Source organism: Saccostrea echinata, unplaced genomic scaffold (assembly GCF_033153115.1).
Source record: "Saccostrea echinata isolate AGI-Se365-2 ecotype Australia unplaced genomic scaffold, CSIRO_AGI_Sech_v1 ptg000061l, whole genome shotgun sequence".
In the NCBI taxonomy this organism is placed as follows: Eukaryota; Metazoa; Mollusca; class Bivalvia; order Ostreida; family Ostreidae; genus Saccostrea; species Saccostrea echinata.
This window is the reverse complement of record NW_026889810.1, coordinates 1,710,194-1,732,552: the sequence shown is the minus strand read 5'-3', so window position 1 is coordinate 1,732,552 and position 22,359 is coordinate 1,710,194. Positions and strand designations below refer to the sequence as shown.

Below are 22,359 nucleotides of genomic sequence, written 5' to 3'. Positions count from 1 at the left end.
ACCTTTCCTTTCATCTTTGCCTCACTTTTCTTAAATAAGTTTTTAGCTCTGTTTTAAAGATACCATTCAAATAGTGTTATCAAACTTCATATGCTGATACATACCGATGAGAAATATTCAACTGCATCAATATTTTTTGACTTTGACCTTTCCTTTGACCTTGACCTCATTTTCTTAAATTAGTGTATAGCTCAGTTTTGAATAAATCATTCAAAATATTTTTATCAAACTTAATATACTGATACGTATTTATGAGATCTATTCAACTGCATCAAAATCGTTTGACCTTGAACTTTTCTCGGACCTTGACCTCACTTTTCTTAAATTTGCATTTTCCTTAATTATAAAGAAACCATTTAAGATATATTTATGTAAGCATATGCACTTGTACATAATTTGGTGAGAATTCATCATCTATATCAACTTTTTAGATTTCAATTTTAGAGAAACTATTCAAGAAATTCTCATCAAATTTCAAACACAAATACAAATTTTCATGTTGCATTACTAATATACCCTGTCGCCCGCGTGGCGCAGTGGTTAGAGCGTCTGCTCTAGAGTCGCGAAGTAAGGAGATGATCCTTTCGTCGCGGGTTCGAATCCCACTGTGGGACGTGGAGACCGATTCTTCGGATGAGACCGTATAAACCGAGGTCCCGTGTCGCAGTAGGTGCTGGCACGAAAAAGATCCCTCACTGCTCAATGGCCGTAAGTGCCGAGTATAGGACAAAATTTGCAGCTCTCCACCGGCAAGTGGTGGCGTCTCCATATGAGTGAAAAATTCTCGAGAGGGACGTTAAAGAACATACAAACAAAAAAAAAACCTAATATACCCTTGGCGGGGCATTCATGTCCTATGGACATATTTCTAGTTTTTTAATGGATCTGATCTTCGTAGCGAATTTGACACACTGAGACTGAACAGGTGAATGGTATCTTTAGGTGGCCACTTTAATGTTATTACCTAATTTTTGAATTTGAAGAGCTAGTTCCATATTTAAGATCAAATACTGTACAGACATAGGCACTGGTGAAAAACAAAGCTTGTTAAAATTAATCTATACATAGTTGTTATATGATGTAACATCACAGTAATTATCAGTAGAGTAGTTATGTTTTGAAGTTTGCATTTGACAGCCAAAAAAAGTTCTTAACACTGAACGTAACCACAGTCAAACGAATCTACACATATGTATACTTTTCATTCAAGCTACATCACCAACAGCGAAGAAGGAGTTCAAAAATATTTATGAGAATATAGAAGGGACTTCAAAATCCAGAAACCTGAGTGGTTTTCGCAGGTCAGGTAAACATACTCGAGAAGAGAAAGCGAACAACATTGAAGGAGACGACGATATTGACAACGACGAGAAAATTCATGAGGAAAATCCATACGGAGATTTCTATTTGAATGAAGAAACAGTTCCAGATATCAATATTGATGAAATGGAAAATATTATTAAAGAGAAACGGCAAAATGAAGACGATGGCTTTCAAAGAGAGTATGCAGTAAGGATATCTAAAAGGATAGTTGATATATCAATGATAAGTTAATACCGTTGTTCTGTTTTGAAGCATCTATTTTTTCAATACTTAGGCACTTCCATACGGTGAAAGATATCCTTGTTATGCTGGAAAACGGCCAGAAAACATAACAAAGAACAGATTCAAGACCACGTTTCCTTGTATGTTTTGTGTTAAAAAATAGAGATGTTTACGTATGTAAATTACTTACCAAACAATAACAATAGCATATTATTTATTTTTCAATATAAACGCATTGAATACTTTCAGATGATCATTCCAGAATCAAATTGTCCAACAGCCAGTCGGACTACATCAACGCCAATTATATTGATGTGAGTTCGTTGGTATACGGTAGCAGATGGAATTAAAATGTCTTTCCTTATAGTAAAAAGCTTCTTAGAAAATAATCTTTCTTTCAAGTTTAAGGATTCCTTTAGGTTTCTTCTGTTATTGGGAAATACTGGGCAAAAAAGGGTCATGAAAAAAAACTACATGAAAATAAAATGTTGAAAACCGAAAAAAAATTGTTTCGTAAATATTTAGAGTCTCATCTCTTTAAAGAGTACGACCTTTTACAAATAATACTATGCTAAAATGTTTCATATCATACATTTTTTGTATCCCGGAATCATTTTCCCTAGCTTATTAAAATCTTTTGAAATTATGTTTTGTCGCCCGCGTGGCGCAGTGATAGAGAGTCTGCTCTCGAGTCGCGGGTTAAGGAGTTGATCCTTACGTCGCGGGTTCGAATCCCACTGTGGGACGTGGAGACCGGTCCTTCGGATGAGACTGTATAAACCGAGATCCCGTGTCTCAGTAGATGCTGGCACGAAAAAGACCAATCACTGCTCAATGGCCCTGAGTGCCGAGTATAGGTCAAAATTTGCAGCTCCCCACTGGCAAGTTGTGGCGTCTCCATATGAGTGAAAAATTCTCGAGAGGGACGTTAAACAACAAACAAACAGAAATTATGTTTTGTAATGTGTCATTAATGAGGACTTTTGTTTCCTTTATTCAGGGTATTGATAAGACAGATGAATATATTGCATCACAAGGTACATATTTTTACATATTCGGTTTTCATTCATTTGTATACTGCAACACAAGGTTTCAGTGTTTCTGTCTATTCATTGCAATGTTTGACCTCTTTATATAAACATGTAATAAAGCTCACCGTCAGCAAGTAAAATGTTAACTAACAGATTTAAGCCTCTGTAACAGGACCTCGACAGAACACAGTGACAGATTTCTGGTCCATGATTTGGCAAGAGAACGTCCACCAAATAGTTATGCTTACCAACCTGAAAGAAGGCAACAAAGTAACTTAATCTTAATTTTACAAGTTATTGAAAGGTAATTATTGGAAATAATGTGATTGTCATTGACACCATAAAAGTGATAAAATTGTAGAAAGGTATTTTCCCTAAAATAATGCAATAAATTTAAGTACACTAAACAATGTATTCTTAGAAACAGTATAACACGAATATGTTGGGTAGTTTTCTTATTCTTTCCGTGAAAAAAAAGATATTCAAAATTTATGTGAGAAATAACAGTGATTTTTAAAAACATATTAGAATATTGTATTTTATGTTTACTTACCAGGCAAAGTCTGACAAGTACTGGCCTGATCTACAACACTCGGCTACATTTGGTGTGATTTCCTTACGCACAGAGGAAGAACAAATTTATGCCTCTTATATAATCAGGAAATTTAGAGTTACACATAAAGTGGTGAGACATAAAATTATCACCGATTTAAATTATATCACTCCTGACATGAGTTATATTCAAGGATTGTTTTAGAAGTATATTTTAGGTGAGTACTCATATACATGTAGCATGACTCAAAATCGCAGTGTGCATCTTACTGAGCAACCGTACAATTAACTTAACCTTTTGGCACGTAAAAATTATCTTTAATCACTTCAACCTTTATAATATTTTACCAGATGTAATCATGGCAATAAATATAATCTTATTTTAAGTAAAATAATTAAATTAATAATTATTATTGAATAGACACTGCAAATTAATGCACGTTAATTATTGTATGACCATTTTGCACAAAAAATATCGTATTTGGTGTATTAAAAATTTTAACCGGCAATTGAACATTTTCTTGTATCAAGCTTTTTATGACTTAGTGCTGATCGGTTGAGAGTATCATGTAGTTGAAAATAATAAAGAAAAAGTTGGGATCAGTGATGTAAATTTTGAAATATTTATCAAAATAATATAAAAAACAAGACGTGTTTGTGAAACACTGATGCCCCCGTATGGCAGCTTATGGCGAAGGTTAAAGTTTCTCAAATGCAAGTCAAAATCCAGGCCAAAAGATAAAAAATGTTGATACCCAAAGAAAGGTCTTGTCTATATAGGAATATACCTGTGAAATTTGAAAGACCTAGCTGCAACTGTTCAAAAGTTATGGCGTTGGTTAAAGTTTTTTAAAATAAAAGTCAAACGTCAAGATCAAGGTCAAAGTGGTTGGTATCCAAAGGAAGGTCTTGTCACAAGGATTACATATGTGAAGTATGAAAGCCCTAGCAGCAACCATTGCAAAGTTATGACTAAGGTTAAAGTTTTTCGAAAGTAGGTCAACCTCCTATGTCAAGGTCAAAGGGTCAAAGTGGTTGGTATCCAAAGGAAGGTCATGTCACAAGGATTACATATGTGAAGTATGAAAGCCCTAGCATGAACCATTCAAAAGTTATGGCCAAGGATAAAGTTTTTCAAAAGTAGGTCAAACTCCTAGGTCAAGGTCAAAAGGGTTGGTATCCAAAAAAAGGTCTTGTCACAAGGATTACATATGTGAAGTATGAAAGCCCTAGCTCCAACCATTCAAAAGTTATGGCCAAGGATAAAGTTTTTCAAAAGTAGGTCAAACTCCTAGGTTAAGGTCAAAGGGATTGATATCCAGAGGAAGGCCTTGTCACATGGAATACACATGTGAAGTTTGAAACCCCAAGCACCAACTGTTCAAAAGTTATGGCCAAGGTTAAAGTTTTTTAAAAGTGGGTCAAACTCCAAGGTCAAGGTCAAAAGGTTAAAGTTGTTGGTATCCAAAGGAAGGCCTTGTCACAAAGAATACACATGTGAAGTTTGAAACCCCAAGCACCAACTGTTCAAAAGTTATGGCCAAGGTTAAAGTTTTTTAAAAGTGGGTCAAACTCCAAGGTCAAGGTCAAAAGGTCAAAGTTGTTGGTACCCAAAGGAAGGCCTTGTCACAAAGAATACACATGCGAAGTTTAAAACCCCAAGCAAAAACTGTTCAGAAGTTATGACCAAGGTTAATGTCTCATAAAATTTTGCAAGGTCAAGGTCAAATATGATGATACCCAAAGAAAGGTCTTGTCAAAAAAAATACACATGGGAAATATGAAAGTCATAGCTCCAACCAATCAAAAGTTATAGGCAAGGTTAAAGTTGACAACAGACAAACAGGACAAAAACAATATACCCCCAGGATCTTTCGATCCCGGGGCATAAAAAATATCTGGTCAAGAAAACGATGTAAAATCTTGACTTCTGCAATATATTTTCTTTTCTTGGCAAAGTATATTGAGTGAATGTGAAAAATTTGTTCTAAAGACATTAGCTGAGACCTATATTTATTATCCCTAGCATATAATAACGAAAACAATTATCTGGAAAAAAATGTAGGGATAAAATTCTAAGATATTGAGAGGGCTGGTTGGTCGCTGCCATTGTATAGTGTTATTATCTCTAAACAAAAATGATTTTCACTTTGAAGTCTTGTAACTGTTCCTTAGTCCTGGAAGAGTTAATGTTCTTTAAATGAACTCTTCATCCTAATAAGGTAATAAAAGTCCATGAAAACAATTGTCAAGATAAACTATTAGAAATGTCAAGACAAAACTAGGCAGCTTATACATGTTATAAGTGGTGGAAAAAAGATTTATCCGTTTATGTAAACAACAATAACAGCGACTGCAGTGATTGTTTATCTACGTACAGTCTGAAGGGCATGTACCGCAAAACCATGCATACTTCTCCAAAGAAAAACACGTGTCCAAGTATACTGAGTTTTTCAGTGTTTGTCGTCGGTATTGTTGCTTAAAACCTGGACAATATTGACCAGTCTTCAGTTTCAGGTAATGGTCGTTTGATTGTTCTTTCGTTTTTATTTTATCAATTATAAACATGTATAAACAGACAAACATGACTTCTTATAAACACCTAAATTATATACATGTATGTATAAAAGGCCGGGCAATCTCCTTGAATATCATATGAATTGTTCAATGACAAATATAAAGAACAGCACTCGGGTATATTATAAATTGATATTATTTGTTCCATGAAAAGAATTTCAATAATCCTTAAGGCCCTGGACATATTACTTTACTAGAGGCAGATATGATGATATGTAATGTGCATAATAATATGCCCTTGGTACAAAAAAGTTGTTAAATATTTTGACATTGTTAATTCTGAAATATAAATAAGGCCCTGATTTTATAATTTAAGATACTTAGTGAATAATTAAATACATACATGTATGATATGACTTGAGATTTAAAATGCATTTTAGAAGAATGTTGTACTTATTATCAATTTATAAGAATTTATGTGTAATTTTCAGAAAATTCAGGGAAAATCAACTGGAGCAACGCGGACTTGTGCTTGAGGTAGCATTACAATTTTTGGAGTAACAACTATGCTGAGGATGCAGTCACATACATGTATGCCATCAACCATTGCATCGAAAAGACCACTTTTTGAAGAATAATTTTTTAAGGGAAAAAATTTCCCCCAAGGATTACTCATCATAAGTCTTCCGTACCTAATGGTACAGAACATCCAAAATTATAAACATCTCATCTCTTTCATATTTAGTTGCAGCAGAAATTTTGTCTGATATTGTGGCTTTGAAAATTGCAGATTATAAGTTGGTTGTGGTATTTTAAACATTTGAAAATGTGAGAAAGGAATGCCACTGGATTTCAGGATATTTAAACATTAACTAAAATAGTGCCAATTTTTTGCCTAAAATGGGCTATTTTCCCCCCAGAACTTTCACAATATATTCGTTATATGTGTCCAATATGATGACAGAATTCACGACGGTTAATTTAATATATTATTTAAGACCAGCATAAAACATTTCACTGCTCAAAATAACTTTGTGTGCAGGCTGCATGTAAAAATAGGAATCCAAACGTAACAATACTGTAAATATTTCGAATGAGAAAAATTGACCATTTTCTTCAATAAAACCTTCCGCCACAAAATATACTTCCTAACTTAATGATTTCAGTATGGAATTTAATCATAGGGATTTAATTGAATATAGTTAAATTAGCATTGCAGAATCCAAATTTATTGTAAGAACTAAAACGGTATGCAAAATTTTTTAGATAGAAGTCTACACAAAAATCTGCCCAGAAGCTCAGGAACGAACCTCGTTAAATGAAACAAATGTGTAGATTTAAAGAATGTCTTTCTAAATATCCTTCCACCACAAAAAATACTTTCCCATAAATTTTATATTTTTTAATGATTTTAGCAGTTTTAAATTGAATGTTGTATAATTTAAATTGTGTTATTCAATTATGTAATAGTAATTGAATTGTAATAAAATTATAATTTTTGAAATTAGATGTTTTGACCAAACTTTTTTTCTCAAAAGCTGACGAGTGAGTTATCTTAAAGTAAAAATATAAAACTTACCAAGCAATACCTTTTTGAGGTTGTTCTTCCTCTCACTTTTTTTTTTACAAAGAGTGACAACTCTTAATGTTATTGATTGTATGAGTAAACATACTGAAAGTCAGGTAACATAGGAGCAAGTTTAAGACATATATTGCATCCGTTTTCTTTTAAAATGAGTTTATTGATTCACTGACAATCTTATATTGTGTGATAAATTTGGTTCAATACTTAAAACAAATACGAATTTTATTTGTTTCTTTTTAAGTTCTATTAACATACACATTTTAAGATTTTATTTCACTCAAAACGTCAACTATGAGCCCTACTGTAATGACTAAAATATTTCTTCTTTTGGATTTAAATGGTTTAGGAGTATTTTGATTTGACACCTCATGAGTTAAATACATGTTTATTTATCAGAAATGCTCATCTTTTGTCGTTCCTTGAAGAGGAATGTAATACGCATATTTGAAAACTTTGGAACTATATTTAAGAATATTTTTTCCTATTTTCGTCAGCTTAAAAGATCTCGCCTATTAACCCAGTACCACTATACTGCCTGGCCAGACCACGGAACACCAGAACCGCTCTGTCTTGTAATTTTCCATGACCACGTTACAAGGACAAAAGATAAACAAAAAAGTGGTCCAACATTAGTACACTGCAGGTTAAAAGAATATATTTGTAACTTATATATCTTGATAAGATGAACTTTTATTTAATTTCTATAATATTGATATGGTATTTTGGCTCATATTTTACCTTAGCGCGGGTATAGGTCGCACGGGTACATATATCGCTATTGACGCTTTATACAAGGTGGGCAAAACAGAAAGGAAAGTCAACATCGCGGAATATGTGAAAAGAATGAGAGAAAACAGAATGAACATGGTTCAGACATATGTGAGTTCATATAGCTAATGACTAACTTTGCATTTTAATTGTACATAAATAATATAGTTACGACTGCAAATAGAATAATTGTTTTTTTCATTTAAGGAATCAATACTTTTCTTTAATCATTTTAATGAGATATTTTATAGTCAGAGAGTCTTTGAAAAATATTCAGATAAAATGAACCTTATAAACACATTGAATTTATAAATGAATAAACTTAAGTCCAGTTATGCAAATATTTGAAAAAAAAGACAACATAGTGTGTTTTATTTTAAAATTTAAGGAGCAATACATGACTATCTTTTTGGCTCTTGACGCCATGTTCAAAGCTCCTCCATGTGTACACACCAAAACTGAATTCTTAAGGAGAGCAGAGTTAATGGCTCGAGATAAACCCGCTGATGAAAGTGAACTCAGAAAGGAGTTCCAGGTACATGTAAAATTAAAAGTAAATGTCTGATGAAACATTTTTGACAGAAACATATGAAATGTATGTGTATCCAACGCTTTATGTTTCAAACATTTCTCTGTGTGCACACCTGCATATCACCAAATCATAGAAATAAATGAAATATAATGATTTAAACATTTAGAATCTTCTACGAGTGCGACCAGCGTTTACATACGTGGATTACAAGATTGCTCTACAAAACGGAGGTAGTAAATCGTCTGTTCCTCCACGTGAGTGGCTTATACAAAAATTTCCATTTTACTAGTAATGTCAGGTCATAGTCTAGCTCTGTGCATTATTGCCAATGATTTGTCACAATATTATTACACATGTGTTCTAAACTCAGCCTTTTTATGTATAATGAAGGCGCATTGTAATTGGAAATTGAAAGTGTATATGATTTGATTTTTTTCTCCGGGCTATAAAAGTTGTTAATATAGCTCTATACTTTTTTCAAACAAAAAACTATGCTATCGATAAGTCACATGAATGCGTTTCTGTTTCATAAACGAACTCAAAATTGTGCTTGAGATATCCAATATTTTTAAAATTGCGTTTCCCTTTCTCAATTGCCAAATATTGCCTATCCTTGACTAATTTTAGTTGTCTTTTTTATTAATTGTCAAATTTCACATTGATACCTACTTGATGGTATTGATAAATGTCAGTCATATCTGAAATGAGAAAATGCTAAAGGTCTTTCCTTTTTTCAGTTGATAAATACATCCTCTTCCTGTCTTCAAGTGTACCAAAACGCGGGAATTACATTAACGCGGTTACTCTGCCTGTAAGTATTCTCAAGTATGAATGAATGGGGTATATATTATTACCCCTTTCCGTCAGTCATTCTGTCATTTCGACGTAGTAAATTTCAGACTTCTTTACAGCTTGTTGATAATGAGCTGATTTTTTTGGTATGTCTCTTTCTATTACTTCCAAACTTTGTAATTACGAATTTTGTGGAAGACTATACTAGACAATGGACATGAACAAGAAGACCTTTACACTTCGTCAGAGTGGATTAAAATTATCAGATAGATGTTGAAATGAAAACCATCTCTTCAATAATTAAGAAGTGAAAAAAGAACTAGATAACACGATCAATATATACTCGACCCAGCTGAGAAAGCAGGTAGCAACATTGTCTTTGTACATTTACCTGTACATTATTTCGATAGTATTTTAGAGGAACTTGGATTTAAGTGTGCAAGTGGTAATCCAACTTTTCTTATAGTTCCCTTTCCAAGAAGGAAATTCTTCAAAATCAAAACAAAAATGAAGGCAAGCTATTGGCTAAGCGTTGATGATACAAGGATATCAACAGTCCCGTTTAATGTCAACATTTCGCAAATTCTATGGTCGATACAATGACCTTGTTAACAAATACAATCTATCATTTAGCCGGATGTTTACTGACGATTTTCATACAAATTTTTAGGTCATTATTTTCAAACTGAATTGTCTACGGATATTTCCGTTTGCCCGTTTATGACAAGGAATACACGACGGATTTGACCGGTCGACAGAGGATGCTTACTTCTCCAAGGCACCTTATCCCACCTCTAATGTTTTAAGAGGTTTGTGTTTGTTCTGTGCTGAATTTCAATTGTTGCAATGGACTTAAGACTTTGATTACTGTTCGTTACTTTCATATTTCATTGATGACTTTAGATCAAGTTTGCTTGTGAGTGATAACCATTTCACGCAGTTTAAGTATGTTGTGGTACATTGTCAACTGATACCAGAAAACTAAAGCAGCAGTGTATTTTATTTCTGTGCCATATCCATCCATTTTTATCTTCACACTCTTTCATATACATCTTTTTAAACTTGTCTGTCAGTGAGGTAATCTTGTCTAATACGATGTAAATTGTAAGTCCTTTTCAGTAAATTCCTTTAATTAAAATGTTGTCTAATCCGGCAAACTTTTTCGGAACCGATGATGTCCGGATTAGACAAGTTTTACTGTAATAATAAATACATTTTCGAAGGGCATGAATTTTTTTATAATAGCATATAAGCGTCATTTTACAGGTAGTTCATTATTGCTGAGGACTTAACGGGTTTATATGATAACTGACTTATCTTATATATTATTATAGCCGCTTCACTCTGTGAAGGATTTTGTTAAGCCTAAGCCTTTATGTCTTTATTTTAGTCCTACACAAATCCCAATGCATTCATAATAACGCATTATCCCTCACCAGAGGACGCTGTTGACTTCCTGCGCCTGCTCACTGATCACGAGTCAGACGTTCTGATTTGTATGGATCCTCTTAATGAAATTGAATCAGTACGTAAAGAAATATTCGTTTATTTATGTTAACAAATATTTTACCAGAAATAAATAGGCAATAGACAAATTAAAACTGTTACTGCTTATAGGTTATTTTGTTTATATTGACAGAGAAAGGCATGGCTACCAGTCCTCAACAGTTCAAAAACTGTGTCCCCATACACAGTACACTGCAAGCAACAGCAAGTTACTGATATTAAATGTACCACAATCAGCTGTATTAAACAGAAAATGGTAAGTCAAATTGAGTCATGGTTAGTTTCTAAAAAAAAAAAATAAATAAAAGTCAGTGTCTGATAGTCAACAACTGTTGGAATGATAAGGTGATTACGTTTTATTGCAGAAGGTCAAATGTCATCTAATTAAACACTAAAACAACATAAAATTGTTACTTTTCAACATTTTTCTTTTGGGGAGTAGATGATCACTGTAGATTTTGAGGTCACAAAGTCAAACTACTATAGACATAGGAAATTCTTATCAATTCAATATCTTCAGAACATAAACTTGGTACACTGGTTCTAATTAGGGAGTATATGACCGTATTGATTTTGAGGTCAAAAGTGAAAAGTCAAACTGGACAGACCACTCAAAATCTTGAAAACTCTTTGCTTCCCAGACATAATTCGGTACACTGGTCTTCTTGAGGAATTGAGTGGGTTTGATGTCACAAGCTCACAAGTCAAGGTCAAACTACTCTAGACTTATGGAAATGTTGTCCTTTCAATAGCTTGGGATCCCTTTACTTGAAAGACATCAAACTTGTTCCAATTAAGAAGTATATGACCCCTATTGATTTTGAGATCACAAGGTCAAAAGGCAAGGGATAAACTATTGTAGACATAGGAAGATCTTGTAGTTCAATTTCTTGAGAACCATTTGCTTCGCAGACAAGACATCTAACTTGGTGCATTGGTTCACCTGGGGAATAGATAACCCTTTTTATTTTGAGGTCAAAAGATTCAGTGTAAAGGTAAAACTGGACATAGGAATATGTTGACTATTCAGTATCTCGGGAAACCTATGCTTGACTGACATCAAACTTGGTACACTTGAAGTCCCTGTTAAGAAGTAAATTACCCCTAATAATACTGAGGTGAGGTACAGATAAAATATAGAATAATGTTTGCCCCTACTAGAAGATGGCCATTCTTTTAACCATCGTTACATTTATTCTGAATTTAAAGTTTTTCCAATTTTAATATTGCCGTAAGGAGGACATATATTTTTCTTAAACTTTTTTTCTTCAAATAAGTTTTTAAAGTCTTCTATCTGACGCGACATGCTCACATTTAAAGGTGTAACGTTTTGTTATACTCTAAGCATTGTCAGTAGGAATACTAGCATTCAATTCAAATATTTTGTAAATAATGGAAAATGTATTGACTTCGATAGTGAAATTTGTTTTTAATTACCTTTTTCTTCTCAGGCAAACATCGGTGGATTTTCAATGTCGATCATAGAGCCAAAAGAAAGCCTGACAACCACTGATCATTCCCATGCAATAGTGCAGATGTTACGTTTGGTTTCTTACACTTTACAGAGTGAAAGCGAGGGTCCTATTACCATAGTCAGCAGGTGATTGATGTAAAATCATGACATAAATAGTATAGGAAGTGTTTGCACGAATACTCATCATGATTGGTCTCGTGCTTTGGGAAAATAAAAAATGGAGAACTCCCAATTGGAATTCCTTGTTATATTTTTTTTTAGTTTTCAGAATGCATCTTTCTGAGTGTGTTTAACCCAGATTCTAAAAATACTTGTAAATAGTATCGATGGAAATAGAAATTATCACCGAATCATACGCTCAATAGGGAAAAAACATTCAACGTCAAACTGTCTTACTCTAGATAGAACGTTGGACAGATGTATCTATTTATGTTAGATTTGAGCTCGTTGGTAGCAAATTAAATTCCATAACTTCTTTAAAAGGTGAAAAGTGCCTTCGAACGAAAGATTTAACGCAGAAAATATCGGAACTCTGTTTTAAGTTACATTCAAAATGATTTATGAAATAAATGTTAAAAACTAACGTGTATTTAAACGAATAAACAGGGTTAGAATCCTTATTTCAACAACTTTACCCTAACGGTAGTTTTGCCCATTGGAAATAAATTTTGGATACAATTTTTGGAATTTAACATAATTGAATTATGGAAATTATACATAATTTATCTTTCTCATGCCATAACAGCAATCATGCATGGGCAAGCAAAAAGCTTGTGTTATTTTTTAAAGAAACATCTTTTTCTGAAAGCAATTCTTGTCAGCAACTTTTTTTTTTTTTTTACAATATATGAAACTTCTACGTGCTTCTTTTTTTATTTGAATGCTTATTTATATAAATAAAAAAAGTATAAACAAACATACATATGTATATACCCAGTAGCGTAACAGCCCTGATACACGTGTTATTGGACTAGATGAGAGCCCTGATACACGTGTACCGGACTATATGAGACAGAAGCGTAACAGCCCTAATACACGTGTATTGGACTATACGCAGCTCTGTTAAGGTTGCATAAAAGAAGCAGGGCCTAATTTATACGGGAAATGATTACTGTGACATCACACAAATATAACAGTTCCTCACATTAGCAGAAAATGAAATAATTTGCGATTTAAAACTGCATAAGAGTAACAAACTACATCAAAACTACATCTTTTTATTTGACGTTATGTAAAACTTTTATACACCATGTAGTGTTATGCTAAAAAAAACCATATTTAGTACTTAACCAAAAAAAAAAAAAAAAAAAAAAAAAAAAAAAGAAAGAAAAGAAAAGGTTTTATTAATGCCTACTGAGAAAATCTATTTGCCCGTCGTGTTATTTTATTTTACTTTATGCATTACTTATATACATCATATCATATGTAGTGTTATTCTTTAAAAAACCAATTTATTAGCTGTATTTATTTTCTTAGTCTAATCACAATTTACATTGGCCTTATTTATAGAGCACGTCTGCCAAGAAAATCTATAATCTGATAATGCTACTCCATTAAAAAAAGACTTGCATGTATTACTTTTATAATATTTTAGCAGCAAAAATATTAAAACAGGTATAAAAAGTCGCTATTTATATAACAGCTGTGTGCTGTAATGTTAAATGCGAACATAATTACATAAATAAGACAAAGGGTAAATTAATACAAAAATTATTTTCATAAACGTTAATACATGGAGTCATGAAATGAACGGACACATTTAAGATCAGGATTATTAAAAAAATACTGTAAAAAATAAATATATAATATATATAATACATGCTATAAAGCATTACCTAACGCCTTAAGGTATACACACAATGCATTTTATAATAGTTTTTCAGTAACAGGGCAGTCCTGTATGGTGTATTTTGTGCTGTATATAACACGCTCCAAAAGCTAGTTGTCTATCTATATTAATATTATTTTTATTATCAGGGACGGAGCAGTCCTATGTGGTGTATTTTGTGCTGTATATAACACGCTTCAACAGTTGTCCATGGACGGCGAGGTGGACATTTTCTCTACTGTCCGTCAGTTACAGATAAGACGACCTGAACTCTGCACCACAATGGTTATTTCATTTATATAAAGACAAACTTGTATATGTTAGATTTTAAATGAATTTCATAACCTTTGAAATATAAATTACTGCATGATAATTGATATCTGATACAATGACCCTGTCAGCAAATACAATTTATCATTGAGTCAAATGCTGACTGACGTTTTTCATACTAATTGTAAGGCCATTATTTACACACTGAATTGTCGACGAATTTTTCCGTTATTTCCCGATCATGACAAGGAGCAAACGGCGGGTGTGACCGGTCGGCAGGGGATGCTCACTCCTCCATGGCACCTGATCCCACCTCTGATGTTTGGAGGTCCCTGTTTGCTCTGCTCCTATTTTGTATTGTTTAATGGACTTTTGAGCTTGAATACTGTTCGTTATCTCCATATATTTCATTGCAATCCTTTTGTGGTATCTTTGTTCAATGAAAAGTGCTAGAACAAATGCAAAATATGTTTATACATTTATTATAGGATGAGTACAGAATGATTTACGATGTGGTGTTAGATTACATCCGGACACAGGAGGAAAATGTTTACTTCAACCAGTAAACTGTAGTCATACAGATGTTGTAGCGAAAATATACATAAGAACAATTATAAAATGTTTATCAGATTTTTTTTAATATACTTTAGATCTATTTAAAAATGTTTATCAGATTTTTTTTTTAAATGATAAAATGATAAATGCTGAATCCTTTCAATGTGCATGCATTAAATAAACAGAATAATTTCAAATTACGCTTTTTATATTTTACACATGTTTATTTTTGTTTTGCTAGAATTTCAACTATGTAATGTTTAAATTGCTTATTAAAAGTTGCGTTTTATTGAATTTAATAATGTAACCTTTTACACTCAAATATTATAGATAATATACAATTCTTTGTATTCAAGCTTCGGTGGAGAAATCAGAGATATTAGAATGAGAATAGAGGTATACATTAGCAGCAGAATAATTGTAAATATTAAAATTATATTTCACAAACATTGGAGAGAAAATGTGAAATAAATATTAAACTATAAAGCTAAGGAAAATATTTTTCTTCAATGACATTGAATGAATCTACTGTACATTTTGTTGCAGACTAGTAAATTTGTGTTCCTGCGAGAGAATATGTTTCCATATTTAACTGTACGTCCTACTCTTGTTTTGTTTGATACTATTTTAAATAATGTTTCTTGTTTTATGATTGACAGAAGTGCCACCGAGCAAAAAGTAAATGACATTTTAAGTAAAGATGTACATCATAATGTTCATTCTTTTAAATGTTCTATTCACCCCTCCTGCAGTTTTCAGATACATGTACTGAAGAAATTTTTAATATTGAACAAGAGTTGTGTTTAAGATTTCCTGGGTATACCCATTCATTGAAAGAGCCTTTTGCTTCGTGTCTTTTAAGATCTGTTTCAAAATTAATGTACAAAGATGGGGCAGGTGATCCCAATGTTTTAAAAGTTTATATGAAGAATCACGGTGTTCCAGATATTCCCATTGTCAATTTTAGAGGGAATCGGTTCAGTATCATGTTTTCTAATGCTGCAGGTAGTTTTTTATGCACAATCTTGTATTACAGTATTTTTATTCTTTGAAAACTTCTTACTTTTTAATCAGAATTTTATTATGTTATGTTTGCAGAACAATTTTTTTTCAACTCTTTAAAGATTGCTTGGCATTTTATGCGAAATCATCACAGAACCTTACTTTTCAAAAGCCACAGAAGTTGGAAATATTTTAGATATGGGCTCTGTATTTCAGAGATTTTTATATATTTTAGATTTGTTTATTGAAAATCCAAATTTAGCTTTGAATAATGAAGTTTCACATTTTTTATTGTCCATATTTTTATTACGAGGTTTTTGAATTTTTATTGAAAACTTCACTGAATGATAATCTTACATGTGTTTTTATAAAGCGTCTGTGTTATGTTCTTAAAAGCAAAGCTAGTAAACTCTTTAGTGAATTTTTAACTTGGGGAAGTATTTTAATACTAGTGGTAGTGAATTACAAGGATGCCAATCATGTGATACGAATAGCATCTGCTTTGAAAGACTCATAGGACAGTTAGATTTTAAATTAAAAGCAGCTTCCACGTCATCTTTAAATACCATCGAAAGTTGTATTTTATATTCTAATAACAGAACAGAAGATTGGTTGAAAAATAAAGATTTCAGTGAACAACAAGATATAATAAATCATGGTCGTTCGGAAAATAGAAAACTTTTATGCAAAAAGACAAGGAGAAACAAGAAGAAATTGTCAGAAAACAAAGATTTTAAAAGAAAAAGAAAAAGAAGCTCGAAGAAAAAAGGAAAAACAATCCAGTGAGGGAGAGAGCAATAGAGGACAAGATGAAAGTTGGCCTTTGGGAGAGTGAGGATAAGATCAGGGAAGAACTGGAAAAGCTGAAGACAGAAAAAGAAAAATTAGAGGCATTAAAAAAGCAAATCAACATCTACAAAAAGTTTTTAAAATTGAAAAAAAAACCCAGAAAGAATAGGTTCAGTTTCCTTCGAAAGTAAAGGTGTTTGATTGTAATAAATTACAGGATAATCTCTTAAAATTAAAAAAAAACTAAGAAGAAATACGCAACAAAGAGAAAACATATCGAACACTCTACACATAAAATAGTTCACTTATGCTAACAAAAAGAAATTAAATTAATATTTGTAGTAGTCGGGCCTGTTATTATGCTTGTATGATACACTATACATGTAAATGTATAGACGATCATGTTTCGATCTGCAGAGTCGTATTCACGATGATACAGACCTGTGTTTTATTATTATTTTTTTTAACTTTAGTTCAAGTTATATGATTAAAATGATTGTGTGTTTTTATTTCATGATTAATTCAGAGAACACTTAAATGCGAGATAGTTTCCACCATGTTACATATATAAAACTGTGTTGCAACTCTGTTAGTAACTATAACTCTGTGTATGCCACTGCACATTTAGACATTTTAACTTTGTGGCGTAAAATTAGAACTTTTAGGAGTGTTCTTCGGAAACTATGTTAAACAAGAACACAGCATACAGGAGTATTCCCTCGCAAGACACTATATTTCTAAGAGACCCGAGAGCCGTTCAGTACAATTCATAGCAAAACTAAAACTAATGGTTATTTATAAAACGTATAATAAAATTTTATGTATATTTTCATTTTTAACTGTCTGCGATTTTTTTTATATAATATGTACCAGAACAAAATATAAGTCAACATCAATAAAACTGAACTGTTATTTATTGAATGGACGACCATTTGATTCACGGTTGGGGGGGGGGGGGGGCTAGCTAATTTTGTCGAGTCAGATCATTTACTTTCATGCCGTTTCCAGGATGCTCAGAGACAGATTTTTTCCTTAGTGTTAGTGACTGGTATAGGTACCGCCAGTCAAGGTCTGATAATTTATTTTATCCCAAATGCGGATAGAATATTTATTTGCCATATTTTAAAGGACAGCTTATTTTTAAAACCGGCTAGCCCCGCCCCCTTTTTTGAGAAATGTTTGTCCATGTAACAAGTTTGTACGTGTATGAGTAGATATCTATAATAGTTCTCTATCATTAAAGCGATCATAAAACAAGTTTAATTGGTGAAAATACAATGTGATAGAAAGAATGTTAGAAAAATAAGCACTCTGTAGCTTTTTTTCATAATCTAATTAATTCGATTATATTAATCATGATTAACTGCATTCTGAAGTCGGCCTTTGGCACACTTTGTCTAATAGTCAATAGTAAAAGCTCTACATGCTTCTGTTAGCGTCGGAATGCAATGCTCCACACTACAGAAAGCTATCAAATGAATTAGGTTCAATTATTTTCTCGTCCAATATTTCTTGAAATGATTTTAAAAGATCGCCCTTTTATGACTTTTCATTTTTATTAATTGAAATGCTGTGTATTTACCGCAGGCACTTGTCTGGGTTCGAGTCGACGAAAAAAATCTTCAGGATCCGATTTTATACAATTTAAGAACAATGATGCTAAAATGTAATAATAATAAATAATAATAATAATAATACTTTATTTAAAGAAGGTAACCTGGTTAGTGCATGCACTATTCTTCCCCAGGGCCTTCTAGATATTAAGTACAGATACATATAATTATATACATACAAATATACAAATTAACTTATTGCAGTCCATATGATTACAGTCTCAGAAGTATGAATACAGAGTTTGTCTTTGTCCGATAATAATTACATATAAATAAGGAACAATCATAAACACAAGTATTTAAATATAAATACATGTACATGTAGTAAATTGAAAAGAAAAAAAAAAATTATTGAAATATTTGCTCAGATATTTATTCGACGGCTAACAATGTAATTTTCTACCTTGCATTTAAAAGCTTGTAGAGACTGAGAAAGCCTGATTTGTTGTGGTAGTTTATTCCACAGATGTACACCTGAGTACTGAAAAGAGGTCTTAAATATGTTTGTACGGAATTTTGGTAATCTAAGATGGTAGTTTGATTCAGATCGCAGATTATAAGAAGTTGAAGAGTGAAATTCAAATAACTCACAAAGATATTCAGGAGTCATACCATTGAATATTTTGAATAATAAAATGTATTTGTATAGATCAACTAGCTCGTAAACTGTCAGCCAGCCAAGTTTCTCAAACAATGGTTTAGAAGAAGAATCAGGACTTGCATCGAGAATAATCCTAGCGGCCCTTTTTTGTAATTTAAATATTCTTTCAATACTGTTTTGGGGTGCATTTCCCCAAACAGTCAAACAGTAATTAATTGAAGGTAGAATATATGCATTGTAGTACAGTTTTCTGGTATGTAAGGGAAGAAATTTTTTTATCTTGCGTAATGTAAATAACTTGTAGTTTAAGGTTTTGCAAACTGAGTCTACATGAACAGAGTACTGTAATTTATCATCAATGTGTATACCTAGAAGTTTCTCAGTCTCAACCATCTCAATTATTTTGTCTGAAGCATACAGTTGTAAGTTTGGATGGATTAGTTTGGATTTTCTCTGCTGCGTGCCCATTAACATACATTTTGTTTTATCTACATTCAATACCATTTGATTTTGAGAGCACCATTTTTCAATTTCACAAATATCTGAGTTCAACACATTTTCTAGATATTTTGGATTATGATTGTTAGTATGTAGAGTTACATCATCAGCAAACATGTCAACTTTTGAGTTTTTTACATGTAATGAAAGATCATTTATGTACAATAAAAATAAAAGCGGACCCAAAATTGAACCCTGCGGCACTCCTGCTGTGACGGGTAGGATATCGGAAAGACATGTTCCAATTTTTACACGTTGCGTCCTGCTATAAAGATACGATTTAAACCACTTAATAGCCAAATGGTCAAACCTGTAATGAATTAATTTCTGTAGAAGAATGTCATGATTTACTAAATCAAAAGCTTTACTGAAATCAATAAATGTAATACCAATTAGTTCACCACGATCCATTGCATTTAGCCAACTTTCTGTTAGTTTTGTGAGTGCAGTTTGACAAGAATGGAATTCTCTAAATCCTGATTGGGATTGTGTTAATAGATCAAAGACATTAGTAAACTGTTGTATTTGCTTAGCTACATGCTTTTCTATCAATTTTGATAGCGTTGGTAAGATAGAAATCGGACGATAATTATTAGGGTCAGCTTTGTCACCCTTCTTATAAATAGGTGTTACTTTAGCTTGTTTTAGATTTGTTGGAAAAATACCATTAAGTATGCTAGCATTAATAAGATGAGTTACAGGTTTATATATATATTTAGATGATGTTTTTAAAAGGCGCGGTCCAATGAAGTCGATGCCAGCTGATTTATTGATATTGAGGGAATTCAACATGTTTAGAACTTCATTTTGATCAATTTGTTGAATACCAAAAAAAAATTTCATCTCCAAGCTTAGACTTTACAAAATTTTTCAATATACTAGGATCATATTGATGTTTAGGTAATTCAGAAAGAAGCTTTTTGGATACCTCCGTAAAATGGATATTGAAAGCATTCACTATATCCTGTAAGTCATCAACAATAGCACCGTTAGAAAACACATGAGAAGGAGTTAAGTTGTTTGATTTTGAGGATAATTGATTTAGATAATTCCACATTTCTTTTGGATTTCAACTTTTCTCAATTGCCGTTTTGTAGAATGAAGATTTTGCTTTGTCTATCAGAAGACTGACTTTGTTCCGATACAGTCTATAGTTTTCCATATCCCCTTCTTTGTGATAAAAGTCGCGCAAGTGTCTAGCATCATTGATTTCTTGTGTTAGCCATTTAGGTCGGATTTCACTCTTTACTCGTTTCGTTTTAATTTGTGCATGTTTGTCAAGAACACTGTTGAATAATTCATAAAATTCTGTAAGTATTTCATTTGGATCATGCATTTGGAGGAGGTGATTAAAATTTACATCTTTCAAGTCTTGTAGGAAGTTTTTTTCATTAAACTTTTTAAAGTCTCGATATTGAATCTCTGTGTGATTTCCTTTTTTTAACATGCAGTTAGTTTTTCTAGTAGCACATATAGGGTAGTGATCAGAGATAGCAATAAAAGGAACATTATTTTCACATATGTTTTCTGGTTTATTAGTATAAAAGTGATCTATAAGGGTACTTGAGGTATTAGTTACTCTGGTTGGTGCTTTGATTAATTGTGAAAACACCCATACTCTTCTAAAGCATATGTCCAACTTTGTGGGGGTTCTTTGAATAAGTCTATATTGAAATCACCTGTTATGATAATTTCTGCATCGTCACAGCAGGAGGCACAGTTAATCTCTCTAGCCAGGTCCTCTGCCCAGCAGGAGGGAGCAGATGGTGGACGATATGCTGAACAGTAATAAATTGGTTTAGAATTTTTAATCTTTAATTCCAGCCAAATTGTTTCAATATTACTGATTTCAAGATCAGGCCTACGTTTATATCTTATATTATTAGAAATGTACGAGGGGTTATCAAAAAGTTCGTGGACTGACGCGATAAAATTAATAATATGTAGTCTTTGCTTACAAAATTTATGCGGAACATAAAACAACAAAAGTTTAAGAAATGTTGAAAATTTTAGCTTGATAAGTTGATAATTTGCCAAATTATTCTAAAATTAAAAAGACTTTATGTGATCACCCGGCGCTGTCGCCGTTTAGTGTCATGACGTCCGCTTAACGTAATTGTTTCTTAATGTCCGCTCTCTCTACCTCATACACTTATCTTGATGAGATTACTAGTACCTGGAGTTAAGTAAGGACTTAAACCCGTCTTATTTATATGAATTTACAATGTCATGAGCAGCTGTTTTCAATGCATATAATATTATAAATGGATCTTTATATGGGGAAAGATCCTCACTTGATTATGTCAGAATACTTAGCTTGTTGGAGTTCAATTTCTACCACACATGATCAACGTCACTTTTCGACGTGACTGACTTTTGACACCCTGACTATAAATCGACACTAGCTGTGCATATTTCATCTCTCTGAATCTTTTTAGGCATTAAAAAACAAGTACTCTGGATGCATTTTATTTTTCTGTAGCCAGTTTAAACATTCCTTAGGTCAATACCAGTTTTTCCAGGACCGAAACTCTATAGAGTGTTTGAAAAAGAAACCCCTCCCCCCTTTTGACGTTATTTTCAAGCCCATAATTGTTTGGACACTCCATATAAAATTTACGATAAAATTTCATAGAAATTACAGAATGGGGTAAAAATTCCAAATTTTACTGAACAAATGTGTCATACCACATGCCTGAATTAACGAGATTTTTTGATGACATATACTCATATCTAAAGAGTTTTTCTCAGTTACACTCAGGTAGGAAAAAACGTCATATTAGAGGTTGCGCCGCCTGGACATACCTTTGCTTACAAAAACACTAACATTTTATTAAAAAATAAAAATTATGATTTATGGTTTATTCTATAGATAGAAAGGATGATGCTAACTAAATGTGT

The 22,359-nt window shown here is 32.4% G+C and overlaps 1 protein-coding gene and 1 pseudogene across 1 annotated transcript in view; both read left to right on the top strand.

Annotated features, from left to right (window-relative positions):
• Positions 1 to 14,966, top strand: part of LOC133175170 (receptor-type tyrosine-protein phosphatase epsilon-like) — a 33,179-nt gene extending 18,213 nt beyond the window's left edge. Inside the window, exons 7-22 of the mRNA XM_061310287.1 lie at positions 1,211 to 1,509; positions 1,598 to 1,685; positions 1,795 to 1,859; positions 2,546 to 2,582; positions 2,749 to 2,846; positions 3,133 to 3,261; positions 7,725 to 7,873; positions 7,974 to 8,109; positions 8,387 to 8,533; positions 8,697 to 8,784; positions 9,268 to 9,341; positions 10,713 to 10,847; positions 10,962 to 11,084; positions 12,280 to 12,428; positions 14,280 to 14,415; positions 14,889 to 14,966. Coding sequence (XP_061166271.1) covers positions 1,211 to 1,509; positions 1,598 to 1,685; positions 1,795 to 1,859; positions 2,546 to 2,582; positions 2,749 to 2,846; positions 3,133 to 3,261; positions 7,725 to 7,873; positions 7,974 to 8,109; positions 8,387 to 8,533; positions 8,697 to 8,784; positions 9,268 to 9,341; positions 10,713 to 10,847; positions 10,962 to 11,084; positions 12,280 to 12,428; positions 14,280 to 14,415; positions 14,889 to 14,966 — 1,931 coding nt within the window. The remainder of the gene's footprint in view (positions 1 to 1,210; positions 1,510 to 1,597; positions 1,686 to 1,794; positions 1,860 to 2,545; positions 2,583 to 2,748; positions 2,847 to 3,132; positions 3,262 to 7,724; positions 7,874 to 7,973; positions 8,110 to 8,386; positions 8,534 to 8,696; positions 8,785 to 9,267; positions 9,342 to 10,712; positions 10,848 to 10,961; positions 11,085 to 12,279; positions 12,429 to 14,279; positions 14,416 to 14,888) is intronic.
• Positions 14,967 to 16,155: 1,189 nt separating this feature from the next.
• LOC133175169 (DNA ligase 1-like) lies at positions 16,156 to 16,993 on the top strand (annotated as a pseudogene).
• The last annotated feature ends 5,366 nt before the right edge of the window (positions 16,994 to 22,359 follow it).